Source organism: Mus caroli, chromosome 11, assembly GCF_900094665.2.
Source record: "Mus caroli chromosome 11, CAROLI_EIJ_v1.1, whole genome shotgun sequence".
Classification (NCBI taxonomy): Eukaryota; Metazoa; Chordata; class Mammalia; order Rodentia; family Muridae; genus Mus; species Mus caroli.
The window spans coordinates 39,031,986-39,052,817 of NC_034580.1; the positions used below are offsets into that span (position 1 = coordinate 39,031,986).

Here is a 20,832-nt window from a genome sequence, read left to right on the forward strand (position 1 = left end):
CACACACACACACACAGACACAGCCTTATTCTCTCTCTCTCTCTTTCTCACCAACCAACCCACCCACCAGCCATCCAGAGTCTCTGAGACTCCATCTCTTCTTGTTTCTCTCTCATTTCCCCTGGGGAGGTCAGCATGGGAGTCCCTGTTCTGTCCAACTTCCAGAAGGCAGGACAGAAGGATATTCTTACCTCAGAGGAGCACAGTTTCCTCATCTACTAGGGAAGCCCTGGCAGTTTTCTGTCTTTACAATCAGCTCCTCAGAGCAATAGGCTCACTCTGGCCTAGCCTAGCATCTTGGGTTTTTGGGAGTTGAGGCTTCTTGAGGCTTGGTTGTCCCAAAATGTGTGGCCTCTTTGTGTGTCTTTTTATTCATTCACTTTGAAAGAGGGTCTCATATAACTCAGGAGGGCTTCAAAATCCCCACAGAGCTGAGGATGGCCATGAACCTTTTTCTAATTTTTCTGCTTTCATCTCCACAGTGCTGAAATGATGCACACGTACCACCAGGCCTGGCTTATGCAGTATTAGTCATTTAACCCAGGACTTCATGCAAGCTGGGCAAGTAATCCACAAACGGGCTCACATTCCCAGCCAGTGATGGCTTCCTCACTGTGTCTTGCACAGTCTGAGGTCCAGCTATCCAAGCATCACTGAAGACACAACACAGCCATCTTTTGTCTTCAGGCGCAGCCAATGGCAGCAAATAACCTAATTAGGACTGCACAAGTAGCTTGCCCAGTGAAAGCTAATTTAATTAGGGTCTTATTAGTTGTTATAACTACTTTTTAATGAAGCCTTATTACATTCAACTCCACAGATCCCAAGCAATTGTATTAAACACTGGCAAATGACCCATCAGTCTTTGATTTCAATCTGGTGTTGTTCACACCTATCCTGAGACTCAGATGCCTGAGCGGCTTCCTCTTATTACTTTTTTTTTTTTTAAATAGCCACTTGCAGCTTTAAAGGCATATTCTCTTTCTTCTCTGGTTGCCAATCCCTGGGGATTCTCTCACTCTGACTCTGACGACCGAATGGTTAATGATGAGAAGTGGGGGAAAGTCTCTCTGTGCAGGAGAGTCTTTCTGCATTCCCCCCTCCTTTTATTTCCATCCTTAATCATACCTTAATGGTAAAACTGTAAGGCCCCAGGTTGTGAGGCAAATGGTATTTTGGAGGCAAACACCATAAATTCACACCTCTGTGAGGATTCACTCATCATATTAGCTAATTGGTTAATACACAAGACTCCCAGAGAATCAACTCTGGATGGGGTAGTTTTGAGAGTGGAGGAGAAAGAAGAAAACCAACAGCTCATTAGTCCTTGCTGTGCTCCAGGGACTGGCTTAGAGATGTTTGTCTTCAATACCCTGATTAACTCTCACAACTAGCTTGATAAGAACGCAATATTATTATTGGCTTACAGGTGAGAAGTGGGAGCCCAAGAATGTCAGAACAAATGATGAATGACAAGGCTCACAGTGCTCCTGTGGGGAGTGCTCATTTATTGAATTGTGCTCTCTATCTCTGTTAGAGAGAGACTTGCAAGAGTCTGTTCTCTCCTTCTCCCATGTGGGTTATGAGGACTGAACTCAGGTCATCAGAGTTGATGGTAGATGCCATTACCTAATGAGACATCTCACTGGTTCACTGTGTTCGCTAGTTTTATACTAATTGGATACATACTAATGTCATCAGAGAGGAAGGAGAGAGCCTCAATTGAGAAGATGCCTCCATAAGACTGGACCATAGGCAAGCTTGTAGAGGACATTCTTAATTAGTGATCAATGTGAGAGAGCCCAGCCTGTATTGAGTGGTACCACCATGGGCTAGTGATACTGGGTTCTACAAGAAAGCCGGTTGAGCAAGCCATGAGGAGCAAGCCACTAAGTAGCATCCTTCTATGTCCTCTGCCATCAGTTCTTGCCTCCATTTTCCCACTTTTTTTTTTTTTTTGAGTTCAGGTTCTGACTTCCTTTAATGATGGACTATGATATGGAAGTATAAGTCAAATAAATCCTTTTCTCCCCAACTTAGTCTTGGGCATAGCTTCATCATTGCAATAATAACCCTAACTAGGACATTCACTTTTTGTATTTTTCATCATTACTGGGCAGGGGGCTGTTATTCTTAAGAGGTAAAATTCAGTATCAGGCTGGTCCATTTCAGGCTCTGCTTCCAGTCATTTTTTTTTTTTTTTGTAGATATGGCACTGGGAACATCATTTAAATGCTAAACAATGGTTCCCTCACCTCAGGAAGAACTTAATATTCAAGCTGGGAAAGTAAAGGGTTATGTGTCAACTGTAATAGTGAGAATATAGTCCCTTGGCTTCTGAACCGTGTTGCATTGCTGCAAACAGGGGCAGATTCAGGGGGCGTGATCTAACTATATTCCATTGTTGGTTTTTGAGCCTGCATCAGTATAGCCCGGAGGGCACGGAATCCAGATATTCTTGGCTGCACCTGCAGTTATGACTCAGTTCCTTTGGAGTGGGCCTCAGCAACCACCACTGGAACAAGTTACTGGTGATGCTAGTGAATCTCAGAGGAGATTGCTCAAGGCCGAAGTTCCTGGGACAGCCATAGGCACAATATTCTGGGTCTTTCTAAGCCTGGGGTGAAACAGAAAGGCTGAATTCGTCCTTCTTCCCTTCTCTCCATTTTTATTTTATTTTATTTTGTTTTGTTTTGTTTTATTTTATTTTACCTCACTGCTCTGACTTCCTGAGCCATTGGAAGCCAGGCCTTGAAATCAGGGGCTAAGAAGCTGACTTAATTAAAATTCCTTATTTATTTACATATTATCATGCCAGACCCTGGGCTCATTCAGGTTGGAGGAATATTTGTGGTTTAAGTGAACCAATTCTGAGTCTGAAAGTAATGCTACAATTCCTTTTATACAGAGAGTAAGAAGCAGACAGACGCTGAGGAAAAGTTTCCGGTTAATCTATTAGCCTACAATTTGATGTTTTTTAGGAGAGGATTATACTTTGATTTAACAAATAGAATAAACCTTAGACATGCGGAAGAACCGGTACCAGACTTCTGCCGTTCTTTGCCAAGAAGAGTCACCTGGCTGATAGCATTGAGATGATGAATGTAGAACAGCTCAGACAGATTAGACTAATTTATGGCATTGAGGGGTTAGTTTTGCTGTAAAATTAGTGAGTTTAGTGAGTGTGAACACACACACACACACACACACACACACACACACACACACACACACACACACAATTGGAGATTTGAGGGCAACTTGGCAGTAGTAGGTCCGCTTCCCCACCCCATATAGGTCCTGGGAATCCGCCTTCGTGTTTTACCTGCTGAACCTCTCTCTAGTGCTTGAGATACCACCATTTCCTCCCTTTTGTCCAAAGCTGCATTCCTTTCTTAGGATCCATGGTGGTCATAGCAATATGGATAGGTTGTTACCATCTTTCCTGGGCCGAAGCTGCACTGGAGGCTTCCTGTGTTAATAGCGGATGCCTGGGGGCTATTTACTAATGTTTGTGGCCTGGCTGAACCCTTCCTGTATATTTCTCACCAATTCCTCACTACACTCCTACAAGGGCAATGATTCAGTCCTCTTTAATAGATGGATTAGTCAAGGCTCAGTGAGATAGGGTGGAGCCAGGACTAAAGACCTGGATTTGTTTGACTTTAGCACTCTGGATTACTACTCTAGGCAGCCTCTGTTCTAAGCGGCCAGAGACCTTGAAGAACCTGAGAGGCTGTCTCTGAGGAGGGGGGGCACTACCCCCTTCACCAAGATAAGGAGTGTCAGGGCAGTGCTGGTGACAATGACAAGATTGGCTTCCCAGTCTGGGTCTGAGTCTCCATTGGCTGAGCTTTTGCCTCAGCACAGGCCCCTTGAAGTCCATCCAGCAGCCGGTCCCAACAACTCGAGATTTAGTACAGTGTGAAAATAACACTGCCTCTCCTTTCAGATCAGCAGTTCAAGATCAAGATCAAATTCTGCCCTTGCCCAGCCAGAGCCCATCCACTTCTTGAAAAGCCCCCTTTACAAGGAGCAGAGCTGTGTTGGAGTGAGTGTCCGGCATGTGAGGCCGAGCTCTTCAGGGGACAGCTTGAATACTGAAACTAAAATGTGGAGCGCGTGTCATCCTCTTGCCTAAATATAGACTATCCACTGCCTTCTGGCTACTCAGGCCCTCACAGTGGAGTGGGGTGGGTATGGACGCCCAAGGAGTCTTTTCTTACTAACACAGCCCCTTGACACTGGGGGCTACAAATAGAGCATTTTCTTATTCTGTGGTCTCTAGACCAGGCTGTCCTCAAACTCCCTGTGTAGCTAACTGGTCCCTCTGCCGCCCCCCGCCCCCCCCCCCAATCTCATTGGTGTGGAGATTATAGATGTTGAACTACCACTCTTGGGCCATTTGATACTGGGGACGGAACCCAGGACTTTGTGTATCCTAGGCAAACACTCTGCCAACTCAGGCAGAGTACCAGCCCAGGATTAGAATTTCTCTTTTATTCATGTTTTTAACTTGGGACGTCACTCCCGGAGCCTGTGGGGCCACTGGTGTGGGCCATGATGGGCTTGGGTGCCAAGTGAAAGGCTGAATCTGGTTTGCACCCTTGGCGGCTGCTTTTCACTCCCTGCTTTTGGGTGAAATGCACACGTTCCAGGCTTCTGCTTCCCTGGCAGATGGCTGCTGCATTCCAAGAGGGCGACATGAAGTCCTGCTTGAACTCCGGGAAGCTGTCCCGACATAGCTGGAAGGATCTGAGGCTTTCCAACTGTCTGGGGTCCTCAGTGAGGATGCTGACTTGGTACTTTGACACCTGAAAAATTTCTGGGCCCCTGAGCATCAAGGAGTTCTCAGTTAAAAAGCAGCTTCTTGGGGTTTGGGATTCAGCTAGGTCTGTAGCGTGCTTGCCTTTCTTGCACAAAGCCCCAAACTCTATCCTTGGCACAGCATAAAACTGTCCGGCGGTGACACACATCTGTAACCTCAGCGCTCAGGAGGTAAAGGCAGGAGGATCAGAAGTTGAGCTTCATACCAAGTTCAAGGTCAGCCTGGACTCCATGAGATCCTGTCTCACCTCTGTCTCCCTCCCTGAATATTTTCATTTCTATTTCAAGGATTTTATATGATACAAACTTACCAAGGTAAAATATGTGTGGAAATAAGCATATGATTTTATAAAAACAAAAAGTGTATAAGCACCTCTAAATGCTGTTCTGCAGGGATCGAGTTGGAGAAAAGAGGATAATACGCAGCTATGAACAAGGTTGTTCTGTTTATACTGGAGTGGAAAGGTCTGCCTCATACACTGCACAATGAAGAAAGCAAGTGTGACCTAGTGTTTATAGAGTGGTAGCTCCATGGAAAGGGACATAGGAATATACTTTGTGCATATATATGCAATATATACATATACATATATGTGTGTATATGTATATATATATATATATACACACACACACACACACACACACACACACACACACATATATATAAAAGATATACCAGAAACTGGTGACAGTAGCTGTCTTCAAGGAGGAAAGGGATGATCAGGGCCAGGGATGTGAGAGGGTTGTACTCTTACAGTACACTTGTACCTTGTGAGGGAGGAGCCTTGTGTGTGCAATTGCCTATTTATTTAAATGGTCTGCTTATATAATGAGGTTGGTTAGGCACATTATGGCATCTTTTGATATAGAACTCATTGGCATACTGAAAAAATGAGAAAAATAAAAAGAAAGAAAGTGAGAAGACTGAGAATTTATTGGTATAGCAAAAAGTCTGTGTTTGATGAGTGTTGAAAAGAGCCTGGGGTGATGCAATGTGTGTTACATACATGCAGACACACACAGATACATGCACAGACACAGACACAGTCACAGACACACATACACAGACACACATTCAGACACACATACACACAGACATGGGCACACAGACACAGACACACAGATAAACACACAGACACACAGACACACACACACACACACACACACACACACACACACACACACAATCCTAGAAAGTCCATAGAAAAATATGATACTGTAGTCTGCATGCCTAAGTTCTGCTGTCTTCCTATTTGCGTGTTAAACATTCCTGTCAGTAACACTGGGAGGAGGTGCCTGGGAAGAGGTCACAGGAACAGAGCTGCTATGGCTGGGATTAGTGTCCTCATGGAAGAGACCTGGGGGAGCTCACTGGTGCTTTTCCTCATGGAAGTTGCTCTCTGTGAGGGCTGGAAGCGAATCCACAACAATCTTGACCATGGACTCTCCCAGCCCCTAAGAACATGAGGAATAAATTCCCATTGTTTATTCATGACCAAAGGCTGAGCCCTTTTATGAGAAAGTCTACTTTTCTTGTCTTTTTCATTTATGATATTATGTATAAATGAATGGCTTCTGGTGTTGAAAGGAGTAGGAGGAATTCTTATTTTGAAAAGAACACAATAGGAAAAAACAATCTCAAACAATCTGGCGTGGTTTTGAATGGAAGAGTGAACAGGGCTGTAGCAGTGTCAGGAAGAACCAGGAGAATTTCTGAGTGTTCCCAGGGCCGAGAAGCAGAGAGCGGGAGATGAGCAAAACTACAGTAAAAATGATGAGATAACGCTGGCTGTCCAAGGATCCGAGTTCAAATCCTCAGGAACCATATCAAGGTGGCTGAGGCAGCTATGAGCTATTATCACAGTTATCCTATGACAAGATAAAAGATGGAGAAAGGAAATCCCCAGAAACTGGAGAGCCAGCTAGCCTGAGTACACAACCAGGAACAACAAGATGAAATGTGAACACATACATGCACGTGATTAAAGAAACGGCCAAGTGTAGATAGAAACTTTTTCTTTTGATGGTTTTTCTTCTGAACTCATTAAACAGCATGGAAGTCCAAACAATAACTCTATTAAAACCCAATTTCCATTCTTTTAATGTTCTTAATCTGATGTCTTTAATTACAAATGAGATGTTCCCTTAATGCAGTATGTGAACTCATAAGAGGATAGAAAAAGTTAATAATCTATTCCCATTCTGTAAAAGTGGTCCCTGGAAGTGAGTAAGCTAAAGCTTTGTTTTTCGAGAATGCATATGTGCATGTTCGTGTGTGTGTGTGTGTGTATTTGTGTGTGTGTGTTTGTGTGTATCTGTGTGTTTGTTTGTGTGTATCTGTGTGTGTGTTTGTGTGTGTATGTATGTGTGTTTAGGTCTGAAAACAACCTCCAGTATGGTTCTCTCCCTCCACACCTTGTTTGAGACAGGGTCTTTTGCTAAGTACTGTGTATACCAGTAGCCGGTCCATGATTCTTATGCCTTCACTGTCTATCTTGCTGCATTGGATGATAGGCAAGAAGTACTGAGCCTGGCTTTAAATGGGTTTACCCATACTGGCTTTACCCATACTCTCACACTTCTTCAGGAAGCACTTCACCCACTGAGCCATCTCTGCATTGCTTTTGAAAGTGGGACGGCTGGTTGGCAGGATGGCTCAGTGGGTAAAGTGCCTTCGGTGAGGGCTGATTACTTGAGTTCCATCCCTGATGCCTGAATGGTGGGAAGGACATAACTGAGTTCTATAGTTGTCCTTTAACCTCTGCTCCCTAGCGCATGCACCTCCCCACCCCCCACCATGCAAAATAAATAAAATGTAATAAAAATAAAAGTGAGGTTGCATATTAATCAAAGACTTGCTTTTCTTGTACAGATATCATGCCTATGTCATGATAGATGAATAGACCTATTAACCAACGTTTATAACATCACATTATATTTTCCCATGCTTTAAGTTGATTGCTTAATAAAACTGAACACATCAAAGGCTAAACACCAGTAGTAAATTTACCAGTGACTTCACTGCTGACAGGAGAGTATCCAGGGTGTATGTGAATTCTGGCACCGGAAGAAGCTGATTTTTTTCCCCATTTTTCTCTTTTCCTGGCTTAATCAAAATTAAGAAAAGCTAATGAAAGGATTTCTAATGATATTCTGCTACACTCATAGACCAGAGCCTAGCATACCTGTCATTAGAGAGGCTTCATTCAGCAACTGATAGGAACAGATGCAGAGATCTACAGCCAAACATCGGCCAGAAATTAGTGATCTTGAGGAAGAAGAGAAGGAAGGATTGTAGGAGCCAGAGGGGTCAAGAATATCAAAAGGACACAGCCCACAGAATCAACTAAATAAGGCTCATAGAATCAACAATCACAGAGCCTGTGTGAGTTTGACCTAGGTCTTCTCTATGTTATCGTTGGGTAACTTGGTGTTCTTGTGGGACTCCAAACAATGGAAATGGGGGTGTCTCTGACTCTTTTGCCTGAGCTTGGAACCCTTTTCCTCCTCCTGGGTTGCTTGGTCCAGCCTTGATACAACAGTTTGTGCCTAAACTTATTGCATCTTGTTATGTCCTGTTTGATTGGTATCCCTGGGGGCCCTCCTCTTTTCTGAAGGGAAATGGAGCAGGGGACACTGGGAGGAATGGAGGGAGGAGAAACTGTGGTCAGGATGTAATGTATGAGAGAAAAAAGTAGCTTATCAAACCGATTGCTAAACATCATCATACAAAACAGAAAGTCCTATGACACAGCCTAAATTGTCTGTGGTCCTATGATGATAGACAGACATAGGCATAGGCATAGGCATAGGCATAGGCATAGGCATAGGCATAGGCATAGGCATAGGCATAGGCATAGGCATAGGCATAGGCATATGACATAGGCATAGGCATATGACATAGACATAGACATAGACATAGACATATATAAAACATATATATGTAAACCATTATTCCCAGAAGTCCATTCTTGTGACATCCCAAGGAGAGTTCCTTTAACCTAGGGTTTGAGGAGTCTGTGAATTTGGATGGGAAGAAAAATATCTCAACAAAACAAATGAAACCCCTTTGGCTGCAAGTTTGCCTTTGTTCATCAGGAATGCAGGCCAGGGACCACAGACAACTCTTCAGGGGTTGTCATCAATAGAAGTCAGGTCTACACCATCCTGTTCTGTTTGCTGCCGAGCTCATGAAATGTTTCCACTTGTCACCACTTCAAAATTACAGTCCTTGCTTATTTGACTGGCTGCCAGACCTTGTTTATTTAATATGCTAAGGAGTGTCTTTCCCACTCTACAATCAATTTGCTTTTCAACATAATAATAACTGCATTTCAGAATAATTGGTTAGCTTTGACTTCCTACCTACATGTCTGCTTTGAGGAGGGGTTTTATTTGATTGCCAACCTGGCCAATGGAAGGATGAAACCCTCAAGAACACTTGTGTTCAGGTTAACTCTGAAGAGATGGATTTCCTAAAACCTAGGAAGAAACCTCGGGGACCCAAGACCGTTACTTAGTCTTCCAAAGTGAGGCCTGTTAACTGAGCTCAACAGAGACCTCTTTCTACTTCCATGACTCTGTTTTGCTGAGTGGCCCCATTCCATGCTCTGCCTTTCCTTTTGCAGGTGTTGGTACAAGGGCCATTAGAGTCTGGAGTTAGGCCACATTCTGTTCCCTTGCGATTCTCTCCACCCTGTGTATATACTTCATAGCCCTTTCTTTCTGCATAGCTAGGTCATCACTAGCCAGTTGCTGTGGAACACAGTGTCTAGAAATACTCCTGTCCACAATGCCAGCTTGCTTGTCCTGTGACATCAAGGGAAGGGCGTAGGATGACCCGTGATGGAGAAGTGTCCTGTGGTGTCGGCATCATTTGAAGGTGGATGGAGGCGGTGAATCCAGCCTCAAAGTTAAAGAAGCCAGAAACAATACTGGGGAAACATTTTTCTAAATATGTCTTTTCTAAAATTTACTAGAAACCTGATCAAATGTGCTTGTCATTAGCAACAATGTCATGAAGTTGAAAAGTCTTCCAAAAGTGTCAACAGTAAAAGAGAGGTTTCAGTTTATCTTGCCAGGAAACGACCCAATTATTTTTATGATCTTTATATCTTTGTGAGGTTGTGACCAGTGGCCGTGTGCCCTTCCTTGCCTCCTTCTAAGAATAGAGGTTCCCATTTTTCTCCATACACTTCCAACCAACATTTCTTTAATAAGAAGCCCATCTGATGGCCTGGATTTGAATTCATGGTCAGCCACTCATCTGAAACAAAGCTCTCCTATCTCCCCTGAGTTCATATCCCTAACTGTGCAACAGGGGATAATTTCACAAGTTATCTCACAAGCTCATGGAGAGAGGACGGAGCAGAGGCTGTGGGGTAGCCCTCACCCCCAGCACCAAGTGGCAAGGTCTAATGTATGGAAGTCATTAGTGTATCATTTGAGGAGGCCAGGGAGTACAATGGCTGAAGACAAAGCCTGCAAATATGGGAGAAAGCAATTTCCAGATGGAGGCTGGCAGTTATCCATGATTTCTGCCACTTTACACATACTCACATAAAGCCTTCATGGAGCCCTTGGTGACCCTCTGGTACTTATGTGGCTCTCTGTGCCCCAGCAGACTTGGCCACCTCCACGATTGGCTCCTGTCCTATGTACCTGGCACATTCTTCTGCATAGGCTATCCCTCTCTCCTGGCTCCTCTGTCCCAGTTTACTTGGTTTCGTTGGAAGGTTGAGGTTGGCGCCATTCTCCAGCCCTCCTTTCTTTTTCCCTTCTTTCTTTCCTTTTTTCCCATTAATCTTTTTGTGTTGTCTATGACTCCAAACTCAGGAAACTCAAATTTCAGATATTTTTAGAGGCAACTGACAGAGGTTGCTATTTTTTAAATGATATCAAATAGGACATTACAGCACACACACACACACACACACACACACACACACCCTACACACAACTATTACCATTCATTATCATCGTTCCATCTAAAAATGCTATTTTGGTGTCTTAAAATAGAAAGGATATAGTCTTCAGATTGAAAGGACAGTCATTTAGATTGAATACATTTCAGTTTTGAAAGAACACAATGTTTTTCTCATTTTGTCATGAGCCAGTGGAAACTTTGGGCATCGGATCTCTGACAAATTCTGGGGAAGCAGTATACTAACAATAGGGACAGCACAATGAACGTTTACTGAGTACCAGTGCAGAGTCTGACAGATTCTACCATTTACTAGGTATGTGACCTTGGGCAAGCTATTGAGCCTCTCTGAACTTGGTGTTTTCATCTGTGGAGACAAGGATGACATGACTTGCCTGCAGGGTTGCAGCTCTACATACTATGCCCTGTGTGGTGAGGATGCTTCCATAGCTCACCCTGTTTCCATAGTTGGGGCGGGGGCTCTAGTTCAAAGACACCACCATGCCTCCTGCCTCCTCTCCTCCCCATGGGTTGGACCAAAGGTCTGGGTAGGGCTGAGGATACTTCTAGCTGTACAATGAAAGCTTAACCATGTTTTCTTGGATTCCCATAAGGTATCTGACCCATGGCTGCCTGGGAATAAGGAGGATGCTGGATGCATGAGAATCCACCCAGGAAAATTAGTTAAGGGCTGAAGATTCTTGGCCTCACAAGAGATTCTGATATGATAGGTTTGTGCTGGGGCCCAAGGCTTGGGCTGACAAAACTGTTCCTGTCAGATGCCTCTCATGGGTATCTGGGGCCGCTTACAGTGACTCCTGGCCTTAGGTCAGAGGGCATTTTTTCCCCCTAAATCATAATAATAATCAGTAGATCCTTTCTGCTGTGATATTTTATGAGTCCTTGAGGATGTCTGTGAAAGACCGTGGAAGGAATCTTGTTGCTTCTGCTCATCCCTCCCTGCTCCTCACATTCCCCAGATCAACAAGTGATACCCAGGTGGTTCTTTGCCATCACCCAGGCTATTCTCGACATACTTTTCTCACCAGCCTTCCTATGCCATCCCATACCGAGTCCTCAAATCTGTCTGCTTCTTGCTATTTCCATTGTCATCAGCATGGTTGAAATCACTGTTTCCATTCACAGCAGTGAGACCTTCTACTGGTCCCATGTCCATGATGCTTTATATGTTGGCCACACACACACACACACACACACACACACACACGAATGTAGTTGCTCTTGAGGCCAGAAGAGTGCGAGCATATCAGATCACATGGCTGGAGTTATAGGTGGTTCTGAGCTGCTCCATGTGAGTGGGTGCTGGGAATCAAACTGTGGTCCCCTGTAAGAGCAGCAAGTGCTCTTGACTGCTGAACAATCCCTTCTGCCCTATAGCATTTTAGAGATAGTATTCAGATAGAGTCTTGGTGTGTTTCAACTCCTTCCATAGTGGCTAATTACAGTTAAGACAAAATCTAGGGTTGAAGATGTAGCTCTGTTGGTGCCTGCCTGGTGTCCACAGAGCCCCAGGTTTCTTCCCAAGCAGTGCATAAACCAGGCATGGTGGTGCTTGTCTATAACAGCAGCATTTGGGAAGCAAAGGCAGGAGGATCAGAAGTTCAAAGTCATCCTCAGCTCCATAGCTAGGTTTTGGCCAGAATGGGCTAACTGAGATCCTGTATCAAAGAACAAAGCAAAACAAACACCACCACCACCACCACCACCACCACCACCACCACCACCACCACCACCACCTAAACAGAAACCCAACAACACTAAATACAAAATCCCAAAACTAAATTCTATAAGATGGCCCTAAAGTCCCATCATGGCCAGGCTTCTGTCCATGTCCGCAGTCTATCTTACCCATGCCTGCTCTCATGCTAAGCTCTGGGCGTTCCCCATCACTCCCTACTACAGGATGCTGCATGGATCTCTCTCCTACCAATGTTACGAAAGCAGCCATTCTAAGCTGTACTGTTCAGCCTCTGCTTCCCTGTTGCTCCCCTGGGACCTCATGATATACTGATCCCTATTAGATAATTCTAGTCTCTGATCACTGATGTATTTATGTTTCTTTTTGTGTTTTTTCAAATACCTGTTTACTTTGTTAGAAGTAAGTTCCATGGTACTTAATTATCTTCCTTACTATAGTTTCTCTAGAAAGACTCCTGGACACAGTATCCGTGTGGTAATTCATATTTAGTTAGTGGATGCATGCACGGTTAAAGATGAGACCCACAGCCCTAGAGGAAGGCAGGTTCCCTTCCACCTTTTCCTCCAGCTTAGCTGACTGACGGGCAAGAGCCTTGTTCCTAGGGATTGGTAGCAGTCACAATGCAATAGGCTTGGAGAAAATCTAGCTTTACGTTTGAACATGGATGGTCTGCTCTGACATTTAATCAGTTGGAGATTTTCTTTCCCACATCAGGGATGGGCAGGATTTTACAGTGACTTTGTCCTTCCTATCTTCTGACAGGGTGGTGACAGGGTGGTTTACAGTTTCCTGGAGAACATTTACTATGATAGTCGGTTGCCACCAGTGAGCAGAAAGGACCAGGTGCAGTGTATGAGGTATGGTCTTTCGAAGAGAGCTGGGGCAGTCTTTGGCCCTATCACCGACATGCTGTGTGACCCTGAGTAAGGCTCTAATTGTATTGAGCTTTGGTATATTCACCTATGAAGAGGTAGCAGTTACTACACACTGCATCTCTGCCAGGGTTATTGGGAGTAATGGCACAGTAAAATGTCTCTACAAAGTATGAACTCAATAACCGGATGCTGAGTAAGCACATAGGAACCATGTTTAGTTTTAGTTCACCAATCCAGCTTCTGGTGTAGAACCAAGGGCGTAGTAGGCACTTTAAGAAGTCTTTGGTTAAATATTTAACACCCGGCCAAGAGTATGTTACTGCAGTAATATTTCCTTCTTTTAATTTTTTTCCCTCTTTACCAAGTTCTCAAAGCAATTGTTTTCCTTGAAGGAATCTCAATGGCTGAGTTGGAGGATCCACACACATTTGTGGGGGTGACTCTGTTCAAGGTCTGAGACCCTCATTCTCACTTGCTCTCATAATGAGTGGAAATTCCTCAGCGCCCATTTGAATGAGAAGAGAGCCCAATCAGTTGCTATTTGCTCCAGTACTATAGGGAGTACAACTGTCTCTTTGAAACTGACCTTCCTTTATTTAGAGGGGAGAGCAGTTAGTTCAATAATGGCTTCCTAGTGCCTTTCAGCATTTTAAAAGGCGGAAGAAAGATTTGGAGCAAGGCAAGTTTCCAGTGTTTTCTAAACAGCTCTCTAGTCCCAGCCGCTTGTTGGCTGCCTGGCACTTCCTACGGCCTCTCCTCACATCCCACACTCCCTCAAGAGTCCTGCCACTTCATCAGACCTTGACCAAGCTGTCTCCCCTCTGCTGGGAGCTGGTCTTCATTGTCATACCAGGCAGCTGGAGGTTCTCTTAGACATCATGTATGGTCCACGAGATAGAAATCCTTCTATAGTCTAGTCCAGATTCTCTGACACTCCCTGGCTCATTTCCAGGGGCCAAAGAAAGAGGTTCTTGTTTGATGATCATGTATCTCTGATCCTGAATAAGTGAGCACTGCTCCCTGGTGCAACTTAGTCTGAGGCCACAGGGCAAAGGGTGGAGAGAGATGAGTGGGGTAGTGCAGGTGGGGAGGGCTCCACAGGAGCCCTCGCTGCAGGTGGCCCAACCCTGCTCCCAAAAATAAAAATAAGGGAGGAAGAAAAACAAATGGGGCTGCAGAGCAGGGTCCTGTAGGGCCATGTCTATTTTCCCTCCTTCTAGAAGGAATCCCAACCCTTTTCTCCTATGGAGAAAACAAACACAACTATGGAAATCTCATGGCACCCAGGCACCGGAGAATCTAGCTGGATTGGAAGATACCCCTACCTACACCTCCCTGCTTGTTGAGCAAAGCCTTCCGCATGTCTGCTTCTGCCTTCTCTGAGTAAAAAGTCCTTGATGGAAAATTTAGAATTTGGAACCATCTTCAGATGCCAGGAAAAAAAAAGAAAAAGCTCTTATTGACTAACATACTACTTCTCACTGGATGTTGTTACCTGGAGGAACTACAGCTTCATATTGCTGTGATGTTCTTAAATTATTAAGAAAGCAAGCATCGATTGTGTACCTTCTGACTGACTCCTTGACTATCTTTCTGAAACCACTGAAAACCCACAGCCCGGGTCTCCTCCTCTGTTGGCTTCTGTGGAAGAAGCATGCTTACTGGGCTCATTTAGGGACAACATATTGGAGGGTTCCCAGGTGATCATGATATAGATAATCAGAGTTTCCATTGGTAGGAGAGGAGAAGCAAGCTCTGCGAATGCCATGGGCTGGGGACATGGACGAGCTTTTGCTGCTATTGCATGGGCATGAAGGACCCCAGGGATGAGGAGGACAGGGTCTCAACATGCATGAGCAGAGAGCCAAGGAAGACCCCAAAGGCAGGCCTGGCAACTTGAAGCATATGCTACAGAGAGAAGCCATGCCATCTCACACTACTGGTAGCTGGGGAAGATCCAAACTAGCAACATGTAAGGATGCTGGGCTCTAAAGGGGGCTGGAGAGATGCTTTGATCAATCAGTTGTGATCCACCCCTACAGAGTCTCCTAGGGTCTGATTAAACATGTAGACTCTGGATTCATCCGATTTACTGAATCAGAGCTTCTGTAAGTTGGACCCAGGGGTTTGTGTTACTATGGAGTTTCTCAGGTGCTCATTGTATTCAGTACATTTCCCCTTCATCACATTTAACCATCTTGTCATCTATACATGCATCCTGAAGCCCAGAGAGGCACAGCAATGAGCCTAGGGTCACAAAGCTAATTGATGGCCAAGATCAAAGTAGAACTTGGTAACTTGTACCACCTGAGTCTCTTCTTTCCAAGCTGTTGGGAGCTTTTCAGTTCCCTTGAATCTCAGAGCCAAGGATTGTGCCTGTGATGATTTCTGAGTGGGGAGTGGGCTATTTTTCTTCTTAAGCATGCTCTGGCCATCGCCTCTGTATGCTGGTGGGTAGATCCAGGATTAAGTTAACAGGTGGCAAGAGTAAACCGAGGAAACTTACGGCTACCTCCAAACAAGTGGGGCTTGGCTTAGAGTACTCACACCTAATTTTGATTAGCTACTTGCCGGTCCACACTCTACACTGTCTTCTCCTTCCATCACCACAACTCCTTGGAGTGAATACTAATTAGTCCCTTTTGTAGATGAAGAAACCGAGGCTCACAAAGCAGCAGTGCTTACCCCAAGGTCGTATGGCTGATGAGAGACCCAAATCACACCTCCACAGACCCATGATCTTTGTGATGGTCTGGAAGAGTGCAAGCCGTCACCCGTGGTTAACAGAACAAGACTGTCAAAGGTCCCAAGACCTTGAGAAGGCGAATCATTCTCCTCTGCAGTGGGATGCAATCACTGCTGGGGCAGAATTTTAAGCTCTTTCTACTTAACACCATTGGAAGGAATATTTCTGAATGGCAGTAGCCGGCCAGACTTCCTTAGGAAAGATCACACAGACAGTATGTTGGATAGATTTTTTTTCCTTAAAAAAAAAAAAGGAAACTCTTGGTAAACATTCACTTCCTTCTCATTCATCTTTTTCTCTCAGAAGCAGTGTGACTTTGGAGTCAGAGCTGCTGGAGGGGTTTGGCCACCTCTGAGACCCTGCAGGTATGAGGTCTGCGGTATTTAGTAGTGCCCCCTCTTCTGATAGCATGCCTTGAGTACATCCTTCCATTCATTTCCCTCCAGTTCCCATCAGAGATAGGAAAAGAAATCAAAGCAGATCAATGCACCAGAGAAGGGACAAGGATTTCCCAAGCCACGTGAACAGCATGTCACAGAACCTTCTTCTCTGTTTACCATTTAGCCAGACCTTGTCCCCTTCCCCCCCCCCCCCCCCAACCCCCCCCCCCTTTTTTTTTTGTTTTTCGAAGCTTAATATCTCTTTCCCCCCCTCCCTGCCCCCCCCCCCCCCCCCCCCCGCCCCTTAGCAGGAATCAGGCAGCCTTTTGAACTTATCAGGACCACCAAGCCAAATAAGATGGGCACATTTTTGTAGGGGGTGGGAAGCTGGTGGCACTGAGTTCCATCTTGCCTGGGTTTGGCGTCTTATCGCTGAAGGTGAGGGTCAGCTATAATTAAATTCTGAACATTTCATAAATTGCCAGAGTTGGGAGCATTTTGGGGGTGAAAACTGAAAATATCTCGCTTTGAAATCCCAAGCTTCAGAAACTTAAAGGCCCGTGGAAGCTGTGTGGCTGTAAGATGCTCCTATTATCTGGTAAGAACGACAGTGCAGAAAGGGGAGAGCCAGCAGGGAGGGAGGAGAGGAAGACCGCAGCCTCTGCAAGGCTGAGAAACGTGGTCCCTGCAAATATTGAATGAACACTGCCTTTCTCTGTAGGAGCCGCCTCTCTGCTTCCCCAATGCCCTGTCTGCAGTAACTACAAACTATTTGGTATTCTGCTTTAGTGACGCTGCCTTCTCAGATACATCGTTACTACCGAAATAACACTGGCGAGATGTTGGAGCCCAGTGTCCTTTTTAATTATTAAACTGAGGCCAGTGACTGAGTCATTCCACATCCCAGATTCTCCTTCCGTGCTTCTATTTCAAGTGCCTAGTATCTTAGCTTTTTTTCACCAACACCTGAGTTGGTTCTTAGCCAGTTCCCCAATCTGCAAAGCCCTTGCAGAACAAATAGTATTATCCAGTCTCCAAACACACACTGATGGCATAAAAATAACCAAATCCACACAAAAACTTTGGCGTGAGATCATCAGGAAAACCAACTTAGGTCTATCTCCCCTCTGCTAGCCCCCAACTTACCAAGTGGGAGAGCGATGAAGAAGGGGAGCCAACATAAGATGAACATTCCGACTACAATGCCCAAGGTTTTGGCTGCTTTCTTTTCCCTGGAGAACTTAAAAAGTTTGACAGCTATGGAACTCCTGGGGTTGTGGCCCTTGGCCTTGGTACTGCTGAGGGTGTCCTCATGAAAGTTCTTAGAATGGATTCTCAGGGTCAGCTCTTTGGAGTTGGACATTTCCTTCATGACTCCCGCCTCCAGATTCTTGGTGGTCCTCTTAGCCACGATGTAGACTCGGCAGTACATGACCAGGATGACCGCCAGTGGGATGTAGAAGGAGCCCAGGGAGGAAAAGAGGGCGTAGAAGGGTTCTTCTGTGACCCCACATTCTTTGTCGTCATTGGGCGCAGGTTCTTTCCATCCAAGGAGAGGCCCGATGGAGATGACCGTGGACAAGACCCACACACTGAGGAGCGCCAAGATGGCCTTCCTGCGGGTGACCAGCGTGGGGTACTGCAGAGAGTATCGCACCCCAATGTAGCGGTCAATGGAGATGGCGCATAGGCTCAGGATGGAGGCCGTGCAACACAGGACATCAACCGCTGCCCAGATGTCACAGAAGATGCGCCCCAGCACCCAGTAGCCGAGCACTTCCAGGGTAGCGGAGAAGGGCAGGACTGTGAAGCTCAACAGCAGGTCAGCAATGGCCAGGTTGACAATGAAGTAGTTGGTGGGCGTCCGCAGGTGCCGGTTGCAGGCCACCGACAGGATGACCAAGATGTTGCCCACGATGGCAAAGAGGATGAAGGCGCCCAGCACCAGGCCCACAGAGATGGCCCTGGTGACGTCCAGCTGGGGCAGTGTGGAGTTGCTCGAGGTCTGGTTGGGGCCAGTGAAGTTGGCATCTTTCAACTCTCCCCAGTGGGCAGGTGCTGATGTGTTGTGGCCGGTGTCCAGATCGGGATTCATTTTAAAGTCCGCCCTCCATAGCCAGGGAGGAGATTGGGCTCGGAAGGGCTGCGACCAAAGCTCCTCAGCTGCCCTGAAACTTTGCTCCCTCCGTGGTCTTCTTTCCAGAGGCGTCCTCCTGGCGAGAAGTCATCTCCCCCGGGCAGCCTAGCCCGGCAGCACGTCGCCTGCCTGCACCGAGCGGCTCGCTCGCCTGTCAGAGGGAGGAGGAGGAGAGAGGGGACGAGGCAGCAGCTCCAAGTTTAATGGTCCACGTCAGGCGCGCCTGGCCGGGCTGGCGCGGGAGCGCGGGGAGGAGCGGGCGCGGGGCCGGGGGTGCCCGGCTGTGCCCGGCCCGCGGCGGGTCTGCGGCCCGCGGTGCCTTCTCCGCCCAGCGATCGCGAGGAGGGTCTGCTTTCAATGAGCCGCCTCTGGGCTGACTGCACGGCGGTGACATCAGGCGGGGAAGCCCGGGCGCCCTGACTCTGTGCGGCACTAGGGGGCAATGCGGGTCCAGCCAAGGCGCGCAGCCCCGACGCCAGCGCCAGCCTAGTCGGCCTGGAGACCTGCCGCGCCCGGCACCGCTCCCTCTGTGGGGATGGGCCGGGGAGCAGAGCAGGGGATCGGGTGTGGGCATCCCGGTTCATACACCCCAGGGGGCCCGCTGGGATTATTTTTTTCCCCTGTTCACTCTTCAGTTAAAAGGTAGGGTGGGGATGCTTACCTCTAATGGGGGCTCCTGGAGTCAAGCCATGGGTTCAGAGAGATGTGCAACTTCTACACAACTGGCTTCTACAAAAGGAAGAAAACCCCTGCGTTAGGCAGGTGGCAGAGACTTGAGTCACATCTGAGACCAGGCTTATACTTTAGTTCCCCCTTGCAACCTCTTTGGCCTTGATAAAACCTAGAGACTTCTGTTGCTCATTCATTCATTCAGTTATTCCCTGCACACATTCCTTCAGTGGATTGTTAATGTCCACCTCCAGACAGTGGCTCCATTCTAGGCACTGTCCTCCAACAGTCGGAAGGGTACCCAGATTCCTGACCCGCAAGTGGAAGCTTACCAAACAAGCAAAATCTGAAGCGAGACATCTAACGACAGGAGTTTAGGAGAAGATGAATTGAGGACAGGGAAATGCAACCAGGGTATGGAAGAATATGAATTGGATTTTTTTTTTTTTTTTTTAATGACAGAGTACGATGTAGCTCAGGTTGCTCTCCAGCTCACTGTATAACACAAGAATAACTTTGAACTCTTGATTTTCCTATGGCCACCTCCTGAGTGCTGGAATTACAAGCATGTACCACCATTGTTGGTTTATTTGATACTGGGGATGGAATTCAGGGCTTCATGCATTGTAGGCAAGCACGTACTCTACCAAGTGGGCAGCATCTCTAGGCCGAACTTGACATTTTAAGAAGGGGCTTGGGGTTGTCACTAAAGAGATAGTTGAGGGAGGGAGGGAAGGAGGAAGGGAAGGGTGAGAGGGAGCTAGTTGTCTCTCTGGGAGGAGAGAGTGAGGACAGATTGCCAAATCCTGGGTAAGGGACTTGGGGTGATCTTGCCTGTTGGCTCTTTTCTTGTATTGCCTTGTATACATGTTGGCTATTAGGCTACAAACCCTATTTCCAGAGGTGGGTAATTACAAAAAGGAAGAAAAAAAAAGTCAAACCAGGGAAGAATTTTCTTGTTTGTTTGCTTGTTTGTTTGTTTTTCGAAAGAAGGTCTTCAGGTTGGTTTTGAACTCAAGATTTTCCGTCTCCCGACACTTAGATGCTAGACCATGTGCTACGTTCCTGCTGCCTTTTCTCCCGACTTGATGAGAGAACTAGTCTCATTTTGATTTCTGTTTTGAGGATGGGACCCGTGTTATAAGGGAGTTGAACCGTGTTTTCAAGTACATATGCCTATTGAGGAGAGGAGGGGTGAGTTGGAGCTGAATGTCATTACTGGGTTCCTTATTCTAGTGCCGAGTACTGAGCTGTAGAAGTCACCGTTTCTATAGGAGCAAAATAGGGGAGAGAGTAAATGTTATAGCTTGGGCTTTTTAAAAAAATGGCTCATTTTGGGGCTCAAGTTACTGCTACTGGGAAGGGACCCACATTTGCTGAGCTCCTGCTGATCGTCATTTACTTATTTCTCTCCCCTCCTCCCCTCCCCTCCCCTCCCCTCTCCTCTCCTCTCCTCCCCTCTCCTCCCCTCCCCTCCTCTCCCCTCCTCTCCTCTCCTCTCCTCTTCACTTCTCATTTCTATAAAGCTTTATTTCAAGTCTCTTTTACCCCTCTT

The 20,832-nt window shown here is 46.2% G+C and overlaps 1 protein-coding gene across 7 annotated transcripts in view; it reads right to left on the reverse strand.

Moving 5' to 3' along the window:
• Adra1b (adrenoceptor alpha 1B) overlaps nucleotides 1-20,832 on the reverse strand; it is a 125,909-nt gene that overhangs the window by 41,673 nt on the left and 63,404 nt on the right. For 5 of the 7 annotated variants that reach the window (XM_021177599.1, XM_029483750.1, XM_029483751.1 and 2 more), the window contains 2 exons: nucleotides 19,270-19,337; nucleotides 17,618-18,759 (listed from right to left, as the gene is read on the reverse strand). In XM_021177599.1, the coding sequence (XP_021033258.1) occupies nucleotides 17,618-18,566 (949 nt within the window). In that variant the 5' untranslated portion in view covers nucleotides 18,567-18,759; nucleotides 19,270-19,337. The other 2 variants (XM_021177601.1, XR_003838024.1) reach the window with 2 other exon arrangements.